At 40.2% G+C, this 16,048-nt stretch overlaps 1 protein-coding gene across 1 annotated transcript in view; it reads right to left on the bottom strand.

Annotated features, from left to right (window-relative positions):
- Positions 1-16,048, bottom strand: part of LOC104973089 (ATP-binding cassette subfamily C member 4-like) — a 149,005-nt gene that overhangs the window by 50,193 nt on the left and 82,764 nt on the right. Inside the window, exons 5-7 of the mRNA XM_059892171.1 lie at positions 8,019-8,108; positions 1,611-1,774; positions 380-505 (exon numbers count right to left, since the gene is read on the bottom strand). Coding sequence (XP_059748154.1) covers positions 380-505; positions 1,611-1,774; positions 8,019-8,108 — 380 coding nt within the window. The remainder of the gene's footprint in view (positions 1-379; positions 506-1,610; positions 1,775-8,018; positions 8,109-16,048) is intronic.

Genomic DNA, 16,048 nt, shown 5'->3' with positions numbered 1-16,048 from the left:
AACACTCATCATATATTTAAATGAAAGATGGACAAAATTTCTATAAACCTAAAGCAATTCAAAAGGAATGGTATTTTCATGGCTCTGTTTGGAATAAAAATTACTGATTCGTAAAGTTTGGCCCAATACAAATATACAATCTCTACAATCTTCCCATTTGTTCTATATTAACATAAATTGTAGTTTTAGTTTAAATGTCATCAACTCAAATACTAACATCTTAGGATCATTGCTTCCTTGGGATTTGGGGTATTGATATGTGAAATTTCATTTCTATATAAGAAAGAAGGATATATATTTTTCCTTTAGGAAGATGGTAAATAAAAGAGACAGGAAATAAAAAAGTACAAACTGTGGTTTGACATATACAGAAAGTTACCTTCTCAATCTGGTAATAAGCTCTGCAAATGACTTTTCCCAAGCATACATTTTTATTGTTCTGATGCCAGTTATAACTTCATTCATGGTCCTAATCCTGTCATCTGTGAGAGCTGCAGTCTTACTCCTAAGGGAACAAACATAAGAGATGAGCCTTAGTGATCACAGAAAAAATTTCCTTATGACCAGGGATCAAATGATTCCCTACAGCTCTCCTAAGCTGACAACACAGGCAGGTTCTACTCAAAGTAAAAAAGGAGGAAGACTTCAGTTAGGAAGTCAACTATTCAGCCCAATTCAACAAACAACTTGGAGAACTTGCAGTGTTGGCTAAGGAAAACCTGAAGTAAGTCAGGTACAAACCACCTGCCCAAGGCAGAAGATACCCAAATCTAACAGAAAGACAATGTTTGTGCCATAATAAAATATTATTAAAGTGCTAGGGAGCAGAAAAGATGGGGCTGTTAATTCCAATGGGAAAGGAAAGCAAGAAAAGCTTCAGAGATCTGGTAGCACTCGAACAGGACCTCAAAGGATAAGGAACATCTTTCTGTGGTAAATATAAGAAATGAAATTCTAAGTAGAGAAAAATAACATGCATAAAGTCACCAAAAAAAGAAAGGAAAAGAGCTCAATGTGCTTCAAACAGTACATCTCCATCACCTGACAATCTGAACAACACACCTCCAATCCCCTGATAAATGCTTCAAGTCTAACTCATCAGCATTAGACCCTTCATCACTAGACACTCTTTTATCATATAAGCTGCTGGTACTGTGGGGCTTTATAAATTTATGTCTTTATGCCCTTGGACTTCTGATAACTTAAAGCAACAGTGAATTAAAAACAAGACATGAACTTAAATAATTGAAAATGATCCTAACACAAGCATAGCAAAAATATATGCAGCTGGAATTGGGTCTATAGGATGATTACTATTTAATAATGTTTAAACAACTTGGACTTAGGTAAATTCTGCTTACAGACGCTACTTATTCAAGTACAATTCCAGGAAGAACCAGGAAATGGCTTCACCTTTCCCCCTTCAAGATCAATCTTTAGTTTAAGAATGGAGCCTCCACTAGCTAAGCCTGAAGGGTCTGCAACACATGCAAAAAAGAGATCAGAGAAGTTTTTTATTTTGTTTGTTTGTTTTTTAACAAGAGCATAGAGTAGACTGTGGATTCACCAAGTATATATCATCTATTTTTTTAAACCAGTATTTCCCTTACCGGAGTGATAAAAACAGCTTCCCAGAGAAGCTTTGCAAAAGTATCAAAATAATAAGGAGTGTCATCCCAGGAAGACAAGATATTCCTATTTCCATCCAGAGCAGGATGATCACTGTGATAGCTGTAAGTGGCCCAGTCCACAGGAAATGCAAGAACATCGTTACCTTAAAAGAAAAAGACAAAGTCTTCTTAGAACTGTATAAAGGTAAAACCATAAGCACACAATTTAGAAACAATCTGCTCTGAAGGAAGAGTTCAGTTCAATTCAGTCACTCAGTCGTGTTCAGCTCTTTGCGGCACCATGAACCGCAGCACGCCAGGCCTCCCTGTCCATCACCAACTCCTGGAGCCTACCCAAACTCATGTCCATTGAGTCAGTGATGCCATCTAGCCATCTCATCCTCTGTCGTCCCCTTCTCCTCCTGCCCTCAATCTTTCCCCACATCAGGGTCTTTTTTAATGAGTCAGCTCTTCATATCAGGTGGCCAAAGTATTAGAGTTTCAACTTCAACATCAGTCCTTCCGAAGAATACCCAGGACTGATCTCCTTTAGAATGGACTGGTTGGATCTCCTTGCAGTCCAAGGGACTCTCAAGAGTCTTCTCCAACACCACAGTTCAAAAGCATCCATTCTTTGGCACTCAGCTTTCTTTATAGTCCAACTCTCACATCCATACATGACCACTGGAAAAACCATAGCCTTGACTTGACAGACCTTTGTTGACAAAGTAATGTCTCTGCTTTTTAATATGCTGTCTATGTTGGTTATAACTTTCCTTCTAAGGAGTAAGCGTCTTTTAATTTCATGGCTGCAATCACCATCTGCAGTGATTTTGGAGCCCCAAAAAGTAAAGTCAGCCACTGTTTCCACTGTTTCCCCATCTATTTCCCATCAAGTGATGGGACCAGATGCCATGATCTTCGTTTTCTGAATGTTGAGCTTTAAGCCAACCTCTTCACTCTCCTCTTTCACTTTCATCAAGAGGCTTTTGAGTTCCTCTTCACTTTCTGCCATAAGGGTGGTGCCATCTGCATATCTGAGGTTATTGATATTTCTCCTAGCAATCTTGATTCCAGCTTGTGCTTCATCCAGCCCAGCATTTCTCATGATGTACTCTGCATAGAAGTTAAATAAGCAGGGTGACAATATACAGCCTTGACGTACTCCTTTTCCTATTTGGAACCAGTCTGTTGTTCCATGTCCAGTTCTAACTGTTAGTTCCTGACCTGCATACAGGTTTCTCAAGAAGCAGGTCAGGAAAAGACAGGAACCTAAATAGAAATTATCTCAGTGGGTTTTAAACCTGCTGAAGCAGAAATCAAAGCATCCTCCCCAGATGATACTGTTCTGGGGCAGCACAAGGCTGGGTTCAGGGATGTCCAGGGAGAAGCAGACAGGCACACTGGAAGGAAAATGATGACTTTGTCAACAATGAAGATGAGCTCAGATCAGATCAGATCAGATCAGTTGCTCAGTCGTGTCCGATTCTTTGCGACCCCATGAATCGCAGCACGCCAGGCCACCCTGTCCATCACCAACTCCCGGAGTTCACTCAGACTCACGTCCATCGAGTCAGTGATGCCATCCAGCCATCTCATACTCTGGCGTCCCCTTCTCCTCCTGTCCCCAGTCCCTCCCAGCATCAGAGTCTTTGCCAATGAGTCAACTCTTTGCATGAGATGGCCAAAGTACTGGAGTTTCAGCTTCAGCATCATTCCTTCCAAAGAAATCCCAGGGCTGATCTCCTTCAGAATGGACTGGTTGGATCTCCTTGCAGTCCAAGGGACTCTCAAGAGTCTTCTCCAACACCACAGTTCAAAAGCATCAATTCTTCAGCGCTCAGCCTTCTTCACAGTCCAACTCTCACATCCATACATGACCACAGGAAAAACCATAGCCTTGACTAGACGAACCTTTGTTGGCAAAGTAATGTCTCTGCTTTTGAATATGCTGTCTAGGTTGGTCATAACTTTCCTTCCAAGGAGTAAGCATCTTTTAATTTCATGGCTGCAGTCACCATCTGTAGTGATTTTGGAGCCCAGAAAAATAAAGTCTGACACTGTTTCCACTGTTTCCCCATCTATTTCCCATGAAGTGGTGGGACCAGATGCCATGATCTTCGTATTCTCAACGTTGAGCTTTAAGCCAACTTTTTCACTCTCCACTTTCACTTTCATCAACAGGCTTTTGAGTTCCTCTTCACTTTCTGCCAGAAGGGTGGTGTCATCTGCATATCTGAGGTTATTGATATTTCTCCCGGCAATCTTGATTCCAGCTTGTGTTTCTTTCAGTCCAGCGTTTCTCATGATGTACTCTGCTATAAGTTAAATAAACAGGGTGACAATATACAGCCTTGATGTACTCCTTTTCCTATTTGGAACCAGTCTGTTGTTCCATATCCAGTTCTAACTGTTGCTTCCTGACCTGCATACAAATTTCTCAAGAGGCAGGTCAGGAGTTCTGGTATTCCCATCTCTTTCAGAATTTTCCACAGTTTATTGTGATCCACACAGTCAAAGGCTTTGGCATAGTCAATAAAGCAGAAATAGATGCTTTTCTGGAACTCTCTTGCTTTTTCTATGATCCAGTGGATGTTGGCAATTTGATCTCTGGTTCCTCTGCCTTTTCTAAAACCAGCTTGAACATCAGGAAGTTCATGGTTCACATATCGCTGAAGCCTGGCTTGGAGAATTTTGAGCATTACTTTACTAGCGTGTGAGATGAGTGCAATTGTGCGGTAGTTTGAGCATTCTTTGGCATTGCCTTTCTTTGGGATTGGAATGAAAACTGACCTTTTCCACTCCTGTGGCCACTGCTGAGTTTTCCAAATTTGCTGGCATATTGAGTGCAGGACTTTCACAGCATCATCTTTCAGGATTTGGAATAGCTCAACTGGAATTCCATCACCCCCACTAGCTTTGTTAGGGCATCCCTAATCTCTCTTTGTGTCCTGAAATTCAGATGCCTTTTTCTGTGAGGCTCCCTGCAACCCCAGGAAAGTCTACATCATGGTACCTACCACTCCCTCCAGTAATGACTTGTGTATTTACCTCCCTGATGGGCTTGGGCTTCTCCAGGGCAGAAACTAAGCCTTATTCATCCCTGAAACTGAAGAGGTACCTGACTTCATGTCTGATGAATGAATAACTGAAAGAGAAGTTGTTGTTGTTCATCACTTAGTTGTGTCTGACTCTTTGTGACCACATGGACTGCAGCACGCTAGGCTTCCCTGTCCTTCACCATCTCCAGGAGCTGGCTCAAACTCATGTCCATTGAGTCAGTGATGCCATCCAACCATCTCATTCTCTTTTGTCCCCTACTCCTCTTGCCCTCGATCTTTTCCAGCATGAGGGTCTTTTCCAGTGAATCAACTCTTCACATCATGTGGCCAAAGGATTGGTGTGGAACCAATCTGTTGTTCCATGTTCAGTTCTAACTGTTGCTATTTGACCTGTATACAGATTTCTCAGGAGGCAGGTCAGGTGGTCTGGTATTCCTATATCTTTAAGAATTTTCCACAGTTTGTTGTGATCCACACAGTCAAAGGCTTTGGATTAGTCAATAAAGCAGAAATATATGTTTTTCTGGAACTCTCTTGCTTTTTCAATGATCCAGCAGATGTTGGCAATTTGATCTCTGGTTCCTCTGCTTTTCTAAAACCAGCTTGAACATCTGGAAATTCATGGTTAACATACTGTTGAAGCCTGGCTTGGTGAATTTTGAGCATTACTTTGCTAGGGTGTGAGATGAGTGCAATTGTGCAGTAGTTGGAATATTCCTTGGCATTGCCTTTCTTTGAGATTGGAATGAAAACTGACTTTTTTCAGTCCTGTGGTCACTGCTGAGTTTTCCAGAATTGCTGGCATATTGAGTATAGCACTTTCACAGCATCATCTTTTAGGATTTGAAATAGCTCAACTGGAATTCCATCACCTCTGCTAGCTTTGCTTGTAGTGATTCTTCATAAGCTCCACTTGGCTTCAAATTCCAGGATGTCTGGCTCTAGGTGAGTGATCACACCATCATCGTTATCTGGGTCATGAAGATCTTTTTTGTATAGTTCTTTTGTGTATTCCTGTCATCTCCTCTTAATATCTTCTGCTTTTGTTAGGTCTATACCATTTCTGTACTTTATTGAGCCCATCTTTGTGTGAAATGTTCCCTTGGTAGCTCTAATTTTCTTGAAGAGATCTATAATTTTTCCCAGTCTATATTGTTTTCCTCTATTTCTTTGCAGTGATCACTGAGGAAGGCTTTCTTATTTCTCCTTGCTATTCTTTGGAAATCTGCATTCAAATGGGTATATCTTTTCTTTTCTCCTTTGCCTTTAGCTCCTTTTCTTTTCTCAGATATTTGTAAGGCCTCGTCAGACAACCATTCTGCCTTTTTGCATTTCTTTTTCTTGAAGATGGCCTTCACTGCCTCCTGTACAATGTCATGAGCCTCTGTACACAGTTCTTCAGGCACTTGTTTATCAGATCTAATCCTTTGAGTCTACTTGTCACTTCCACCGTATAATCATAAGGGATTTGATTTAGGTCATTCCTGAATGGTCTAGTGGTTTTTCCCTACTTTCTTCAATTTAAGTCTGAATTTGGTAATAAGGAGTTCATGATCTGAGCCACAGTCAGCTCCTGGTCTTGTTTTTCCTGACTGTATAGAGCTTCTCCATCTTTGGCTGCATAGAATATAATCAATCTGATTTCGGTATTGATCATCTGGTGATGTCCATGTGTAGAGTCTTCCCTTGTGTTGTTGGAAGAGGGTGTTTGCTATGAGCAGTGTGTTCTCTTGGCAAAACTCTGCTAGCCTTTGCCTTGCTTCATTTTGTACTCCAAGGCCAAATTTGCCTGTTACTCCGGGTAGCTCTTGACTTCTTACTCTTGCATTCCAGTTCCCTATAATGAAGAGGACATCTTTTGGGGCTGTTAGTTCTAGAAGGTTTTGTAGGTCTTCATAGAACCATTCAGCTTCATCTTCTTCAACATTACTGGTCAGGGCATAGACTTGGATTACTGTGATATTGAATGGTTTGCCTTGGAAATGAAAGGAGATCATTCTGATGTTTTTGAGATTGCATCCTAGTACTGCATTCAGTTCAGTTCAATCTCTCAGTCATGTCCGACTCTTTACGGCCCTATGCACTGCAGCATGCCAGGCCTCCCTGTCCATCGTCAACTCCTGGAGTTTTCTCACACTCGTGTCCATTGAGTCAGTGATGCCATCCAACCATCTCATCTTCTGTTGTCCCCTTTTCCTCCCACCTTCAATCTTTCCCAGCATCATAGTCTTTTCAAATGAGTCAGTTCCTCCGGTCAGGTGGCCAAAGTATTAGAATTTCAGCATCAGCCCTTCCAATGAATATTTAGGACTGATTTCCTTTAGGATGGACTGGTTGGATCTCCTTGCAGTCCAAGGGACTCTCAAGAGTCTTCTCAATCACCACAGCTCAAAAGCATCAATTCTTCAGTGCTCAGCTTTCTTTATAGTCCAACTCTCATGTCAATACATGACTACTGGGAAAACCATAGCTTTGACTGGACAGACCTTTGTTGGCAAAGTAATGTCTCTGTTTTTAATATGCTGTCTAGTTTTCTTTCAAGGACCAAGCATCTTTTAGTCACCATCTGCAGTGATTTTGGAGCCCAAAAATACATGCAGAGTATATCATGAGAAATGCTGGACTGGATGAAACACACACTTGAATCAAGATTGCTGGGAGAAATATCAATAACCTCAGATATGCAGATGATACCATACTTAAGGAAAAAGTGAAAAAGAACTAAAGAGCCTCTTGATGAAAGTGAAAGAAGATAGTGAAAAAGTTGGCTTAAAACTCAACATTCAGAAAACTAAGATAGATCATGGCATCCGGTCCCATTACTTCATGGCAAATAGATGGGGAAACAGTGGAAACAAGTACTGCATAGTCATAAGGTAAGTGTTAAAAAAAAAAAAAAAAGAGCGTGTGGGGCGGACAGCTGAGAGGAAGTTGAGTCTGGCTGGAGACAACCTACTTGGCATATTCCTCACAGGCTCCCCGTGCAGCAGCACTGAATAGGCCACAGGGGAAATAACAATCCCTGCCCACCAAGCCTTCATCATCCAGAGGAGGAGGAAGACAGTTCAGCAACACTGACAGCATGTGGCAAGAAGGGCTACACCAGGAGGACCTTTAGGGATGCTAACCGAGCTAGGAAAGGACACTACTGCCTATCTAGTATTAGTCTAATCCACAGGACAATACATATTTTTACATGTAAGTTTCACACAGAAGAGATGAGAGCTGGATAACAACCCTTATCTTAGGTTCTCAACAGAACACTGGCTGACACCAAACCCTGGCACTTGGCATCCCAAAAAGCTGAACCCAGTGAGAAATGAAAGAGGATCCCTTGGGCACTTACCCTGTCAAACCTGTTCACATCGTTGGACAGCAGGTTGACTATCTGGCCTGTGGTGGTCTTCCCCATGTCCGAGTTACTCAGGCGAAGGGTCTGAAATAAGAGAGGGAGACAGAGAACTGGATTCCCATGTTGATAAAAATCCACACTTAAAATATAGCAAAATGGGTCACACTTTCTTGGGGTCATGCATGGTATCAGGATAAGCAGGATAACCCCTGACAGCAGGGCTCTAGGGACCCATGTTCATCCTTTATCTCCTCAATGTGGCAGAAGTCCTGCCCACAAGGACAGCAAAGGGAGGAGTAGGATGTAGAAACAAAATCTCCCACACTGTTTCTCAATGAACTTGGGTCTGCCCAGAGTGTAAAGGATGTAGGTTTAGACTTAGGAGCAAACAAAGTAAATTTGAGCCTAACTAGATGAGAGTGGAGAAACTGCCTTAAAGCAAGAAATTAGAGGACTTGGACTATAAATTAGGGGACTTGGAATCAATCATTAACACTGTATGTGAAATCATTTAAGAACTTTGACTTTAATTTCCTCATTCCAATACGAGCAGAGGACTTCCCTGGTGGTTCAGTGGTTAAGCATCTGCCTGCCAATGCAGGACACACAGCATTGATCCCTCACCTGGGAAGATGCCACATGCTGCAGGGCAACTAAGCCTGTGCACCACAATTACTGGGCCCGAGCACCCTACAGCCTGTGTTCTGCAATAAGAGAAGCCATCTCCACAATAAGAGAAATCATCTGCACACTGCAATTAGAGAGCAGCCCTCAACAAGAGAAACAAGAGAAAGCCCATACAAAGCAACAAAGGCCCAGCACAGACAAAAATAAATACTTATTAAATTATTTTTTAAATGTTTTTAAATAATATACAATAAAATAAACAGAGAATAATGTTCAAAATAATATTCTGGTGAGGAATCTATGTCCTTTAATGCCTGACTTTACAAAAAATAGCCTGTTTTACATGATCCCTTTATTTGGTAAAAAGTTCCCCAAAATGCCCTAGAGATGTGAGGAATCTGAAGTGACCACTGTGAGATGTTTCAGTCTCATATCAACTGGAGCCTTGGATCCAAACAAAATGTCAGAAGATCATTCAACATTACAAACTATGACTATAAGCTTAGCAGCCATCCCATTTCTAGCACTCAATCTGATTTCTTTCCAGGACTACAGATTAGCAAGTAGGGCCTCAGTATAAACTAGGAACATTCAGATGGGCCTTTTAGAGCTGCTCTGCAGCACCAGCTTTTGCCCTAAAGAATCAGCTCACCTGTAACCTACAAAAAAGAAACGTCTTATTTCTTCATCTCAGCAGGATTCTAGATGCATGAAAGTACATGAGGAAACTGTCTCTCCCATGTTTCTGGAAGGGCTTCCCTGATAGCTCAGCTGGTAAAGAATTCACCTGCAATGCAGGAGACCCAGTTCAATTCCTGGGTTAGGAAGATTTCCTGGAGAAGGGATAGGCTATCCACTGTAGTATTCTTGGGCTTCCCTGGTGGCTCAGCTGGTAAAGAATCCCCTTGCAATGTGGGGAGACCTGGGTTCAATCCCTGGGTTGGGAAGATCCCCTGGAGGAGGGAACAGCTACCCACTCCAGTATTCTGGCCTGGGGAATTCCATGGGCTGTATAGTCCACGGGGTCGCAAAGAGTTAGACATGACTGAGTAATGTTTCTGGAAATCCACGATATCTCTATGGTTTTACCTCAGCAATTCCTGACTTTGTAAAAGACAATTATTTTAAATACAAAGAATCTAAATTGGAAAGGAAGAAATCAAACTGTCACTACTTGTAGATGACATGATACTATACATAGGAAATCCTAAAGACACTACCAGAAAACTATTAGAGTTCATCAGTGAATTCAGTAGTTTCAGGATATAAAATTAATATACAAAAATCTGCTGCATTGCTATACATTATTAACAAAGTATCAGAAAGGGAAATTAAGGAAACAATCATATTTACCATTGCATCAAAAAGACTAAAATTCCTAGGAATAAACCTACTTAAGGAGGTAAAAGATCTGTACCCCAGAAACTATAAGACACTGATGAAAGAAATTGAAGATAACAAAACAGATGGAAAAATATACCATGTTCTTGAATTGGGAAAATTAGTATTGTTAAAATGACCATATTACCCAAGGCAATCTACAGATTCAATGCAACGTCTATCAAATTACCAATGGCATTTTCCACAGAACTGGAACAAAAAAATATAAAATTTGTATGGAAAAACAAATGACACATAGTCAAAAAAAAAAAAAAGAGAGAGAGAAGAACAACAAAGCTGGAGGAATCATACTTCTTGACTTCAACCATAGTACAAAGCTACAGTAATCAAAATGATAGTATGAAAGTGAAGTGAAAGTTACTCAGCCATGTCCAACTCTTTGTGACCCCATTGACTATACAGTCCATGGAATTCTCTAGGCCAGAATACTAGAGTGGGTGGCCTTTCCCTTCTCAGGGGATTGTCCCAACCCAGGGATCAAACCCAGGTCTCCCGCATTGCAGGGAGATTCTTTACCAGCTGAGGCACAAGGGAAGCCCAAGAGAAGAGAGTATGATATTGGCACTAAAACAGACACATAGATCAATGGAATAGAGAGCCCAGAAATAAACCAATACACTTAGGGTTAACTAATTTAAAACAAAGGGGGCAAGAATACACAATGGAGAAAGCACAGTCTCTTCAATAACTGGTGCTGGGAAAACTGCACAGTTCAGTTTAGTCACTCAGTCGTGTCCAACCCTTTGTGACCCCATGGACTGCAGCACACCAGGCTTCCCAGCCCATCACCAACTCCTAAAGCTTGCTTAAACTCATATCCATCAAGTCAGTGATGTCATTCAACCATCTCATTCTCTGTTGTCTCCTCTTCCTGTCTTCAATCTTCCCCAGCATCAGGGTCTTTTCCAATAAGTCAGTTCTTCACATCATGTGGCCAAAATGTTGGAGCTTCAACTTCAGCATCAGTCCTCCCAGTGAATACTCAGTACTGATTTCCTTTAGGATGGGCTGGTTTGATCTCCTTGCTGTCCAAGGGACTCTCAAGAGTCTTCTCCAACACTACAGTTCAAAAGCATCAATACATTGGCACTCAGCTTTCTTTATGGTTCAACTCTCACGTCCATACATGACTGCTGGAAAAACGATGGGACCTTTGTCAGTAAAGCACTGCCTCTGCTTTTTAATATGCTGTCTAGATTGGTCATAGCTTTTCTTCCAAGAAGCAAGCATCTTTTAATTTCATGGCTGGAGTCACCATCTGCAGTGATTTTGGAGCCCAAAAAAATAAAGTCTGTCACTGTTTCCATTGTTTCCCCATCTATTTCTCATGAAATGATGGGACCAAATGCCATGATCTTCATTTTTTTGAAAGTTTTAGCCAGCTTTTACCCTCTCTTCTTCCACTTTCATCAAGAGGCTCTTTAGTTTCTCTTTGCTTTCTGTCAAAAAGGTGGTGTCATCTACATATCTGAGGTTATTGATATTTCTCCCTGCAATCTTGGTTACAGCTTGTGCTTCATTCAGCCCAACATTTCACATGATGTACTCTGCTTATGAGTTAAATAAGCAGAGTGACAATATACAGCCTTGATGTACTCCTTTCCCAACTTGGAACCACCCCATTGTTCCACCTCTGGTTCTAACTGTTGCTTCTTGACCTGCATACAGGTTTCTCAGGAAGCAGGTAAGGTGGTCTGGTATTCCCATCTCTTGAAGAATTTTCCAGAGTTTGTTGTGACCCACAAAGTAAAAGGCTTGAGTGTAGTCAATGAAGCAGAAGTAAATGTTTTTCTGGTTTCTCTTGCTTTTTCTATGATCCAACAGATGTTGGCAATTTGATCTCTGTTTCCTCTGCTTTTTCTAAATCTGGCTGGTACATCTGGAAGTTCTCGATTCATATACTGCTGAAGCCTAGCTTGGAGAATTTTGAACAACACTTTGGCTGCATGTGAAATGAGTGCAATTCTGCAGTAGTTGGAATATTCTTTGGCATTGCCTTTCTTTGGGATTGGAATGAAAATTGAGTTTCCCAGTCCTGTGATCACTGCTCAGTTTTCCAAACTTGCTGACATATTGAGTGCAGCACTTTCACAGCATCATCTTTTAGGATTTGAGATAGCTCAACTGGAATTCCATCACCTGTACTAGCTTTGCTTGTAGTAATGCTTCCTAAGTAAGGCCCACTTGACTTCACACTCCAGGATGTCTGGCTCTAGGTGAGTGATCACACCATCATGATTATCTGGGTCATTAAGATCTTTTTTGTACAGTTCTTCTGTGTATTCTTGCCATCTCTTCTTAATATCTTCTGCTTCTGTTAGGTCCATACCATTTCTGTCCTTTATTATGCCCATCTTTGCATGAAATGTTCCCTTGGTATCTCTAATTTTCTTTTTTTTTGTTGTTCATTTATTTGAATTTTTTTTTAATTTTTTATTCCTTTATTTCTCATGTGTTCCCCATCCTGAACCCTCCTCCCTCCTCCCTCCCCACACCATCCCTCTGGGTCGTCCCAGTGCACCAGCCCCAAGCATCCAGCATCGTGCATTGAACCTGGACTGGCATCTCGTTTCATACATGACATTTCACATGTTTCAATGCCATTCTCCCAAATCTTCCCACCCTCTCCCTCTCCCACAGAGTCCATAAGCCTGTTCTATACATCAGTGTCTCTTTTGCTGTCTCGTATACAGGGTTATCGTTACCATCTTTCTAAATTCCATATATATGCGTTAGTATACTGTATTGGTGTTTTTCCTTCTGGCTTACTTCACTCTGTATAATAGGCTCCAGTTTCATCCACCTCATTAGAACTGATTCAAATGAATTTTTAATGGCTGAGTAATACTCCATTGTGTATATGTACCACAGCTTTCTTTTCCATTCATCTGCTGATGGACATCTAGGTTGCTTCCATGTCCTGGCTATTATAAACAGTGCTGCGATGAACATTGGGGTACACGTGTCTCTTTCCCTTCTGGTTTCCTCAGTGTGTATGCCCAGCAGTGGAATTGCTGGATCATAAGGCAGTTCTATTTCCAGTTTTTTAAGGAATCTCCACACTGTTCTCCATAGTGGCTGTACTAGTTTGCATTCCCACCAACAGTGTAAGAGGGTTCCCTTTTCTGCACACCCTCTCCAGCATTTATTATTTGTAGACTTTTGGATCGCAGCCATTCTGACTGGTGTGAAATGGTATCTCATAGTGGTTTTGATTTGCATTTCTCTGATAATGAGTGATGTTGAGCATCTTTTCATGTGTTTGTTAGCCATCTGTATGTCTTCTTTGGAGAAATGTCTATTTAGATATTTGGCCCATTTTTTGATTGGGTCATTTATTTTTCTGGAGTTGAGCTGTAGGAATTGCTTGTATATTTTTGAGATTAGTTGTTTGTCAGTTGCTTCATTTGCTATTATTTTCTCCCATTCTGAAGTCTGTCTTTTCACCTTGCTAATAGTTTCCTTTGATGTGCAGAAGCTTTTAAGTTTAATTAGGTCCCATTTGTTTAGTTTTGCTTTTATTTCCAATATTCTGGGAGGTGGGTCATAGAGGATCCTGCTGTGATGTATGTCAGAGAGTGTTTTGCCTATGTTCTCCTCTAGGAGTTTTATAGTTTCTGGTCTTACGGTGAGATCTTTAATCCATTTTGAGTTTATTTTTGTATATGGTGTTAGAAAGTGTTCTAGTTTCATTCTTTTACAAGTGGTTAACCAGATTTCCCAGCACCACTTGTTAAAGAGATTGTCTTTAATCCATTGTATATTCTTGCCTCCTTTGTCAAAGATAAGGTGTCCATATGTGCGTGGATTTATCTCTGGGCTTTCTATTTTGTTCCATTGATCTATATTTCTGTCTTTGTGCCAGTACCATACTGTCTTGATAACTGTGGCTTTGTAGTAGAGCCTGAAGTCAGGTAGGTTGATTCCTCCAGTTCCATTTTTCTTTCTCAAGATTGCTTTGGCTATTCGAGGTTTTTTGTATTTCCATACAAATTGTGAAATTATTTGTTCTAGCTCTGTGAAGAATACTGTTGGTAGCTTGATAGGGATTGCATTGAATCGATAAATTGCTTTGGGTAGTATACTCATTTTCACTATATTGATTCTTCCAATCCATGAACATGGTATATTTCTCCATCTATTAGTGTCCTCTTTGATTTCTTTCACCAGTGTTTTATAGTTTTCTATATATAGGTCTTTAGTTTCTTTAGGTAGATATATTCCTAAGTATTTTATTCTTTTCGTTGCAATGGTGAATGGAATTGTTTCCTTAATTTCTCTTTCTGTTTTCTCATTATTAGTGTATAGGAATGCAAGGGATTTCTGTGTGTTGATTTTATATCCTGCAACTTTACTATAATCATTGATTAGTTCTAGTAATTTTCTGGTGGAGTCTTTAGGGTTTTCTATGTAGAGGATCATGTCATCTGCAAATAGTGAGAGTTTTACTTCTTCTTTTCCAATTTGGATTCCTTTTATTTCTTTTTCTGCTCTGATTGCTGTGGCCCAAACTTCCAAAACTATGTTGAATAGTAATGGTGAAAGTGGGCACCCTTGTCTTGTTCCTGACTTTAGAGGAAATGCTTTCAATTTTTCACCATTGAGAATAATGTTTGCTGTGGGTTTGTCATATATAGCTTTTATTATGTTGAGGTATGTTCCTTCTATTCCTGCTTTCTGGAGAGTTTTTATCATAAATGGGTGTTGAATTTTGTCAAAGGCTTTCTCTGCATCTATTGAGATAATCATATGGTTTTTGTTTTTCAATTTGTTAATGTGGTGTATTACATTGATTGATTTGTGGATATTGAAGAATCCTTGCATCCCTGGGATAAAGCCCACTTGGTCATGGTGTATGATCTTTTTAATGTGTTGTTGGATTCTGATTGCTAGAATTTTGTTTAGGATTTTTGCATCTATATTCATCAGTGATATTGGCCTGTAGTTTTCTTTTTTTGTGGGATCTTTGTCAGGTTTTGGTATTAGGGTGATGGTGGCCTCATAGAATGAGTTTGGAAGTTTACCTTCCTCTGCAATTTTCTGGAACAGTTTGAGCAGGATAGGTGTTAGCTCTTCTCTAAATTTTTGGTAGAATTCAGCTGTGAAGCCGTCTGGACCTGGGCTTTTGTTTGCTGGAAGATTTTTGATTACAGTTTCAATTTCCATGCTTGTGATGGGTCTGTTAAGGTTTTCTATTTCTTCCTGGTCGAGTTTTGGAAAGTTGTACTTTTCTAAGAATTTGTCCATTTCTTCCTCGTTGTCCATTTTATTGGCATATAATTGTTGATAATAGTCTCTTATGATCCTTTGTATTTCTGTGTTGTCTGTTGTGATCTCTCCATTTTTGTTTCTAATTTTATTGATTTGATTTTTCTCCCTTTGTTTCTTGATGAGTCTGGCTAATGGTTTATCAATTTTATTTATCCTTTCAAAGAACCAGCTTTTGGCTTTGTTGATTTTTGCTATGGTCTCTTTTGTTTCTTTTGCATTTATTTCTGCTCTAATTTTTAAGATTTCTTTCCTTCTACTAACCCTGGGGTTCTTCATTTCTTCCTTTTCTAGTTGCTTTAGGTGTAGAGTTAGGTTATTTATTTGACTTTTTTCTTGTTTCTTGAGGTGTGCCTGTATTGCTATGAACTTTCCCCTTAGGACTGCTTTTACTGTGTCCCCCAATTTTGGGTTGTTGTGTTTTCATTTTTATTCGTTTCTATGCAAATTTTGATTTCTTTTTTGATTTCTTCTGTGATTTGTTGGTTATTCAGCAGGGTGTTGTTCATCCTCCATATGTTGGAATTTTTAATAGTTTTTCTCCTGTAATTGAGATCTAATCTTACTGCATTGTGGTCAGAAAAAATGCTTGGAATGATTTCTATTTTTTTGAATTTACCAAGGCTAGCTTTATGGCCCAGGATGTGATCTATCCTGGAGAAGGTTCCATGTGCGCTTGAGAAAAAGGTGAAATTCATTGTTTTGGGATGAAATGTCCTATAGATATC

The sequence above is a fragment of the Bos taurus genome, chromosome 12, assembly GCF_002263795.3.
Source record: "Bos taurus isolate L1 Dominette 01449 registration number 42190680 breed Hereford chromosome 12, ARS-UCD2.0, whole genome shotgun sequence".
Lineage (NCBI taxonomy): Eukaryota > Metazoa > Chordata > Mammalia > Artiodactyla > Bovidae > Bos > Bos taurus.
The sequence above is the reverse complement of the archived record's forward strand: the minus strand, read 5'-3'. Positions and strand labels throughout refer to the sequence as shown.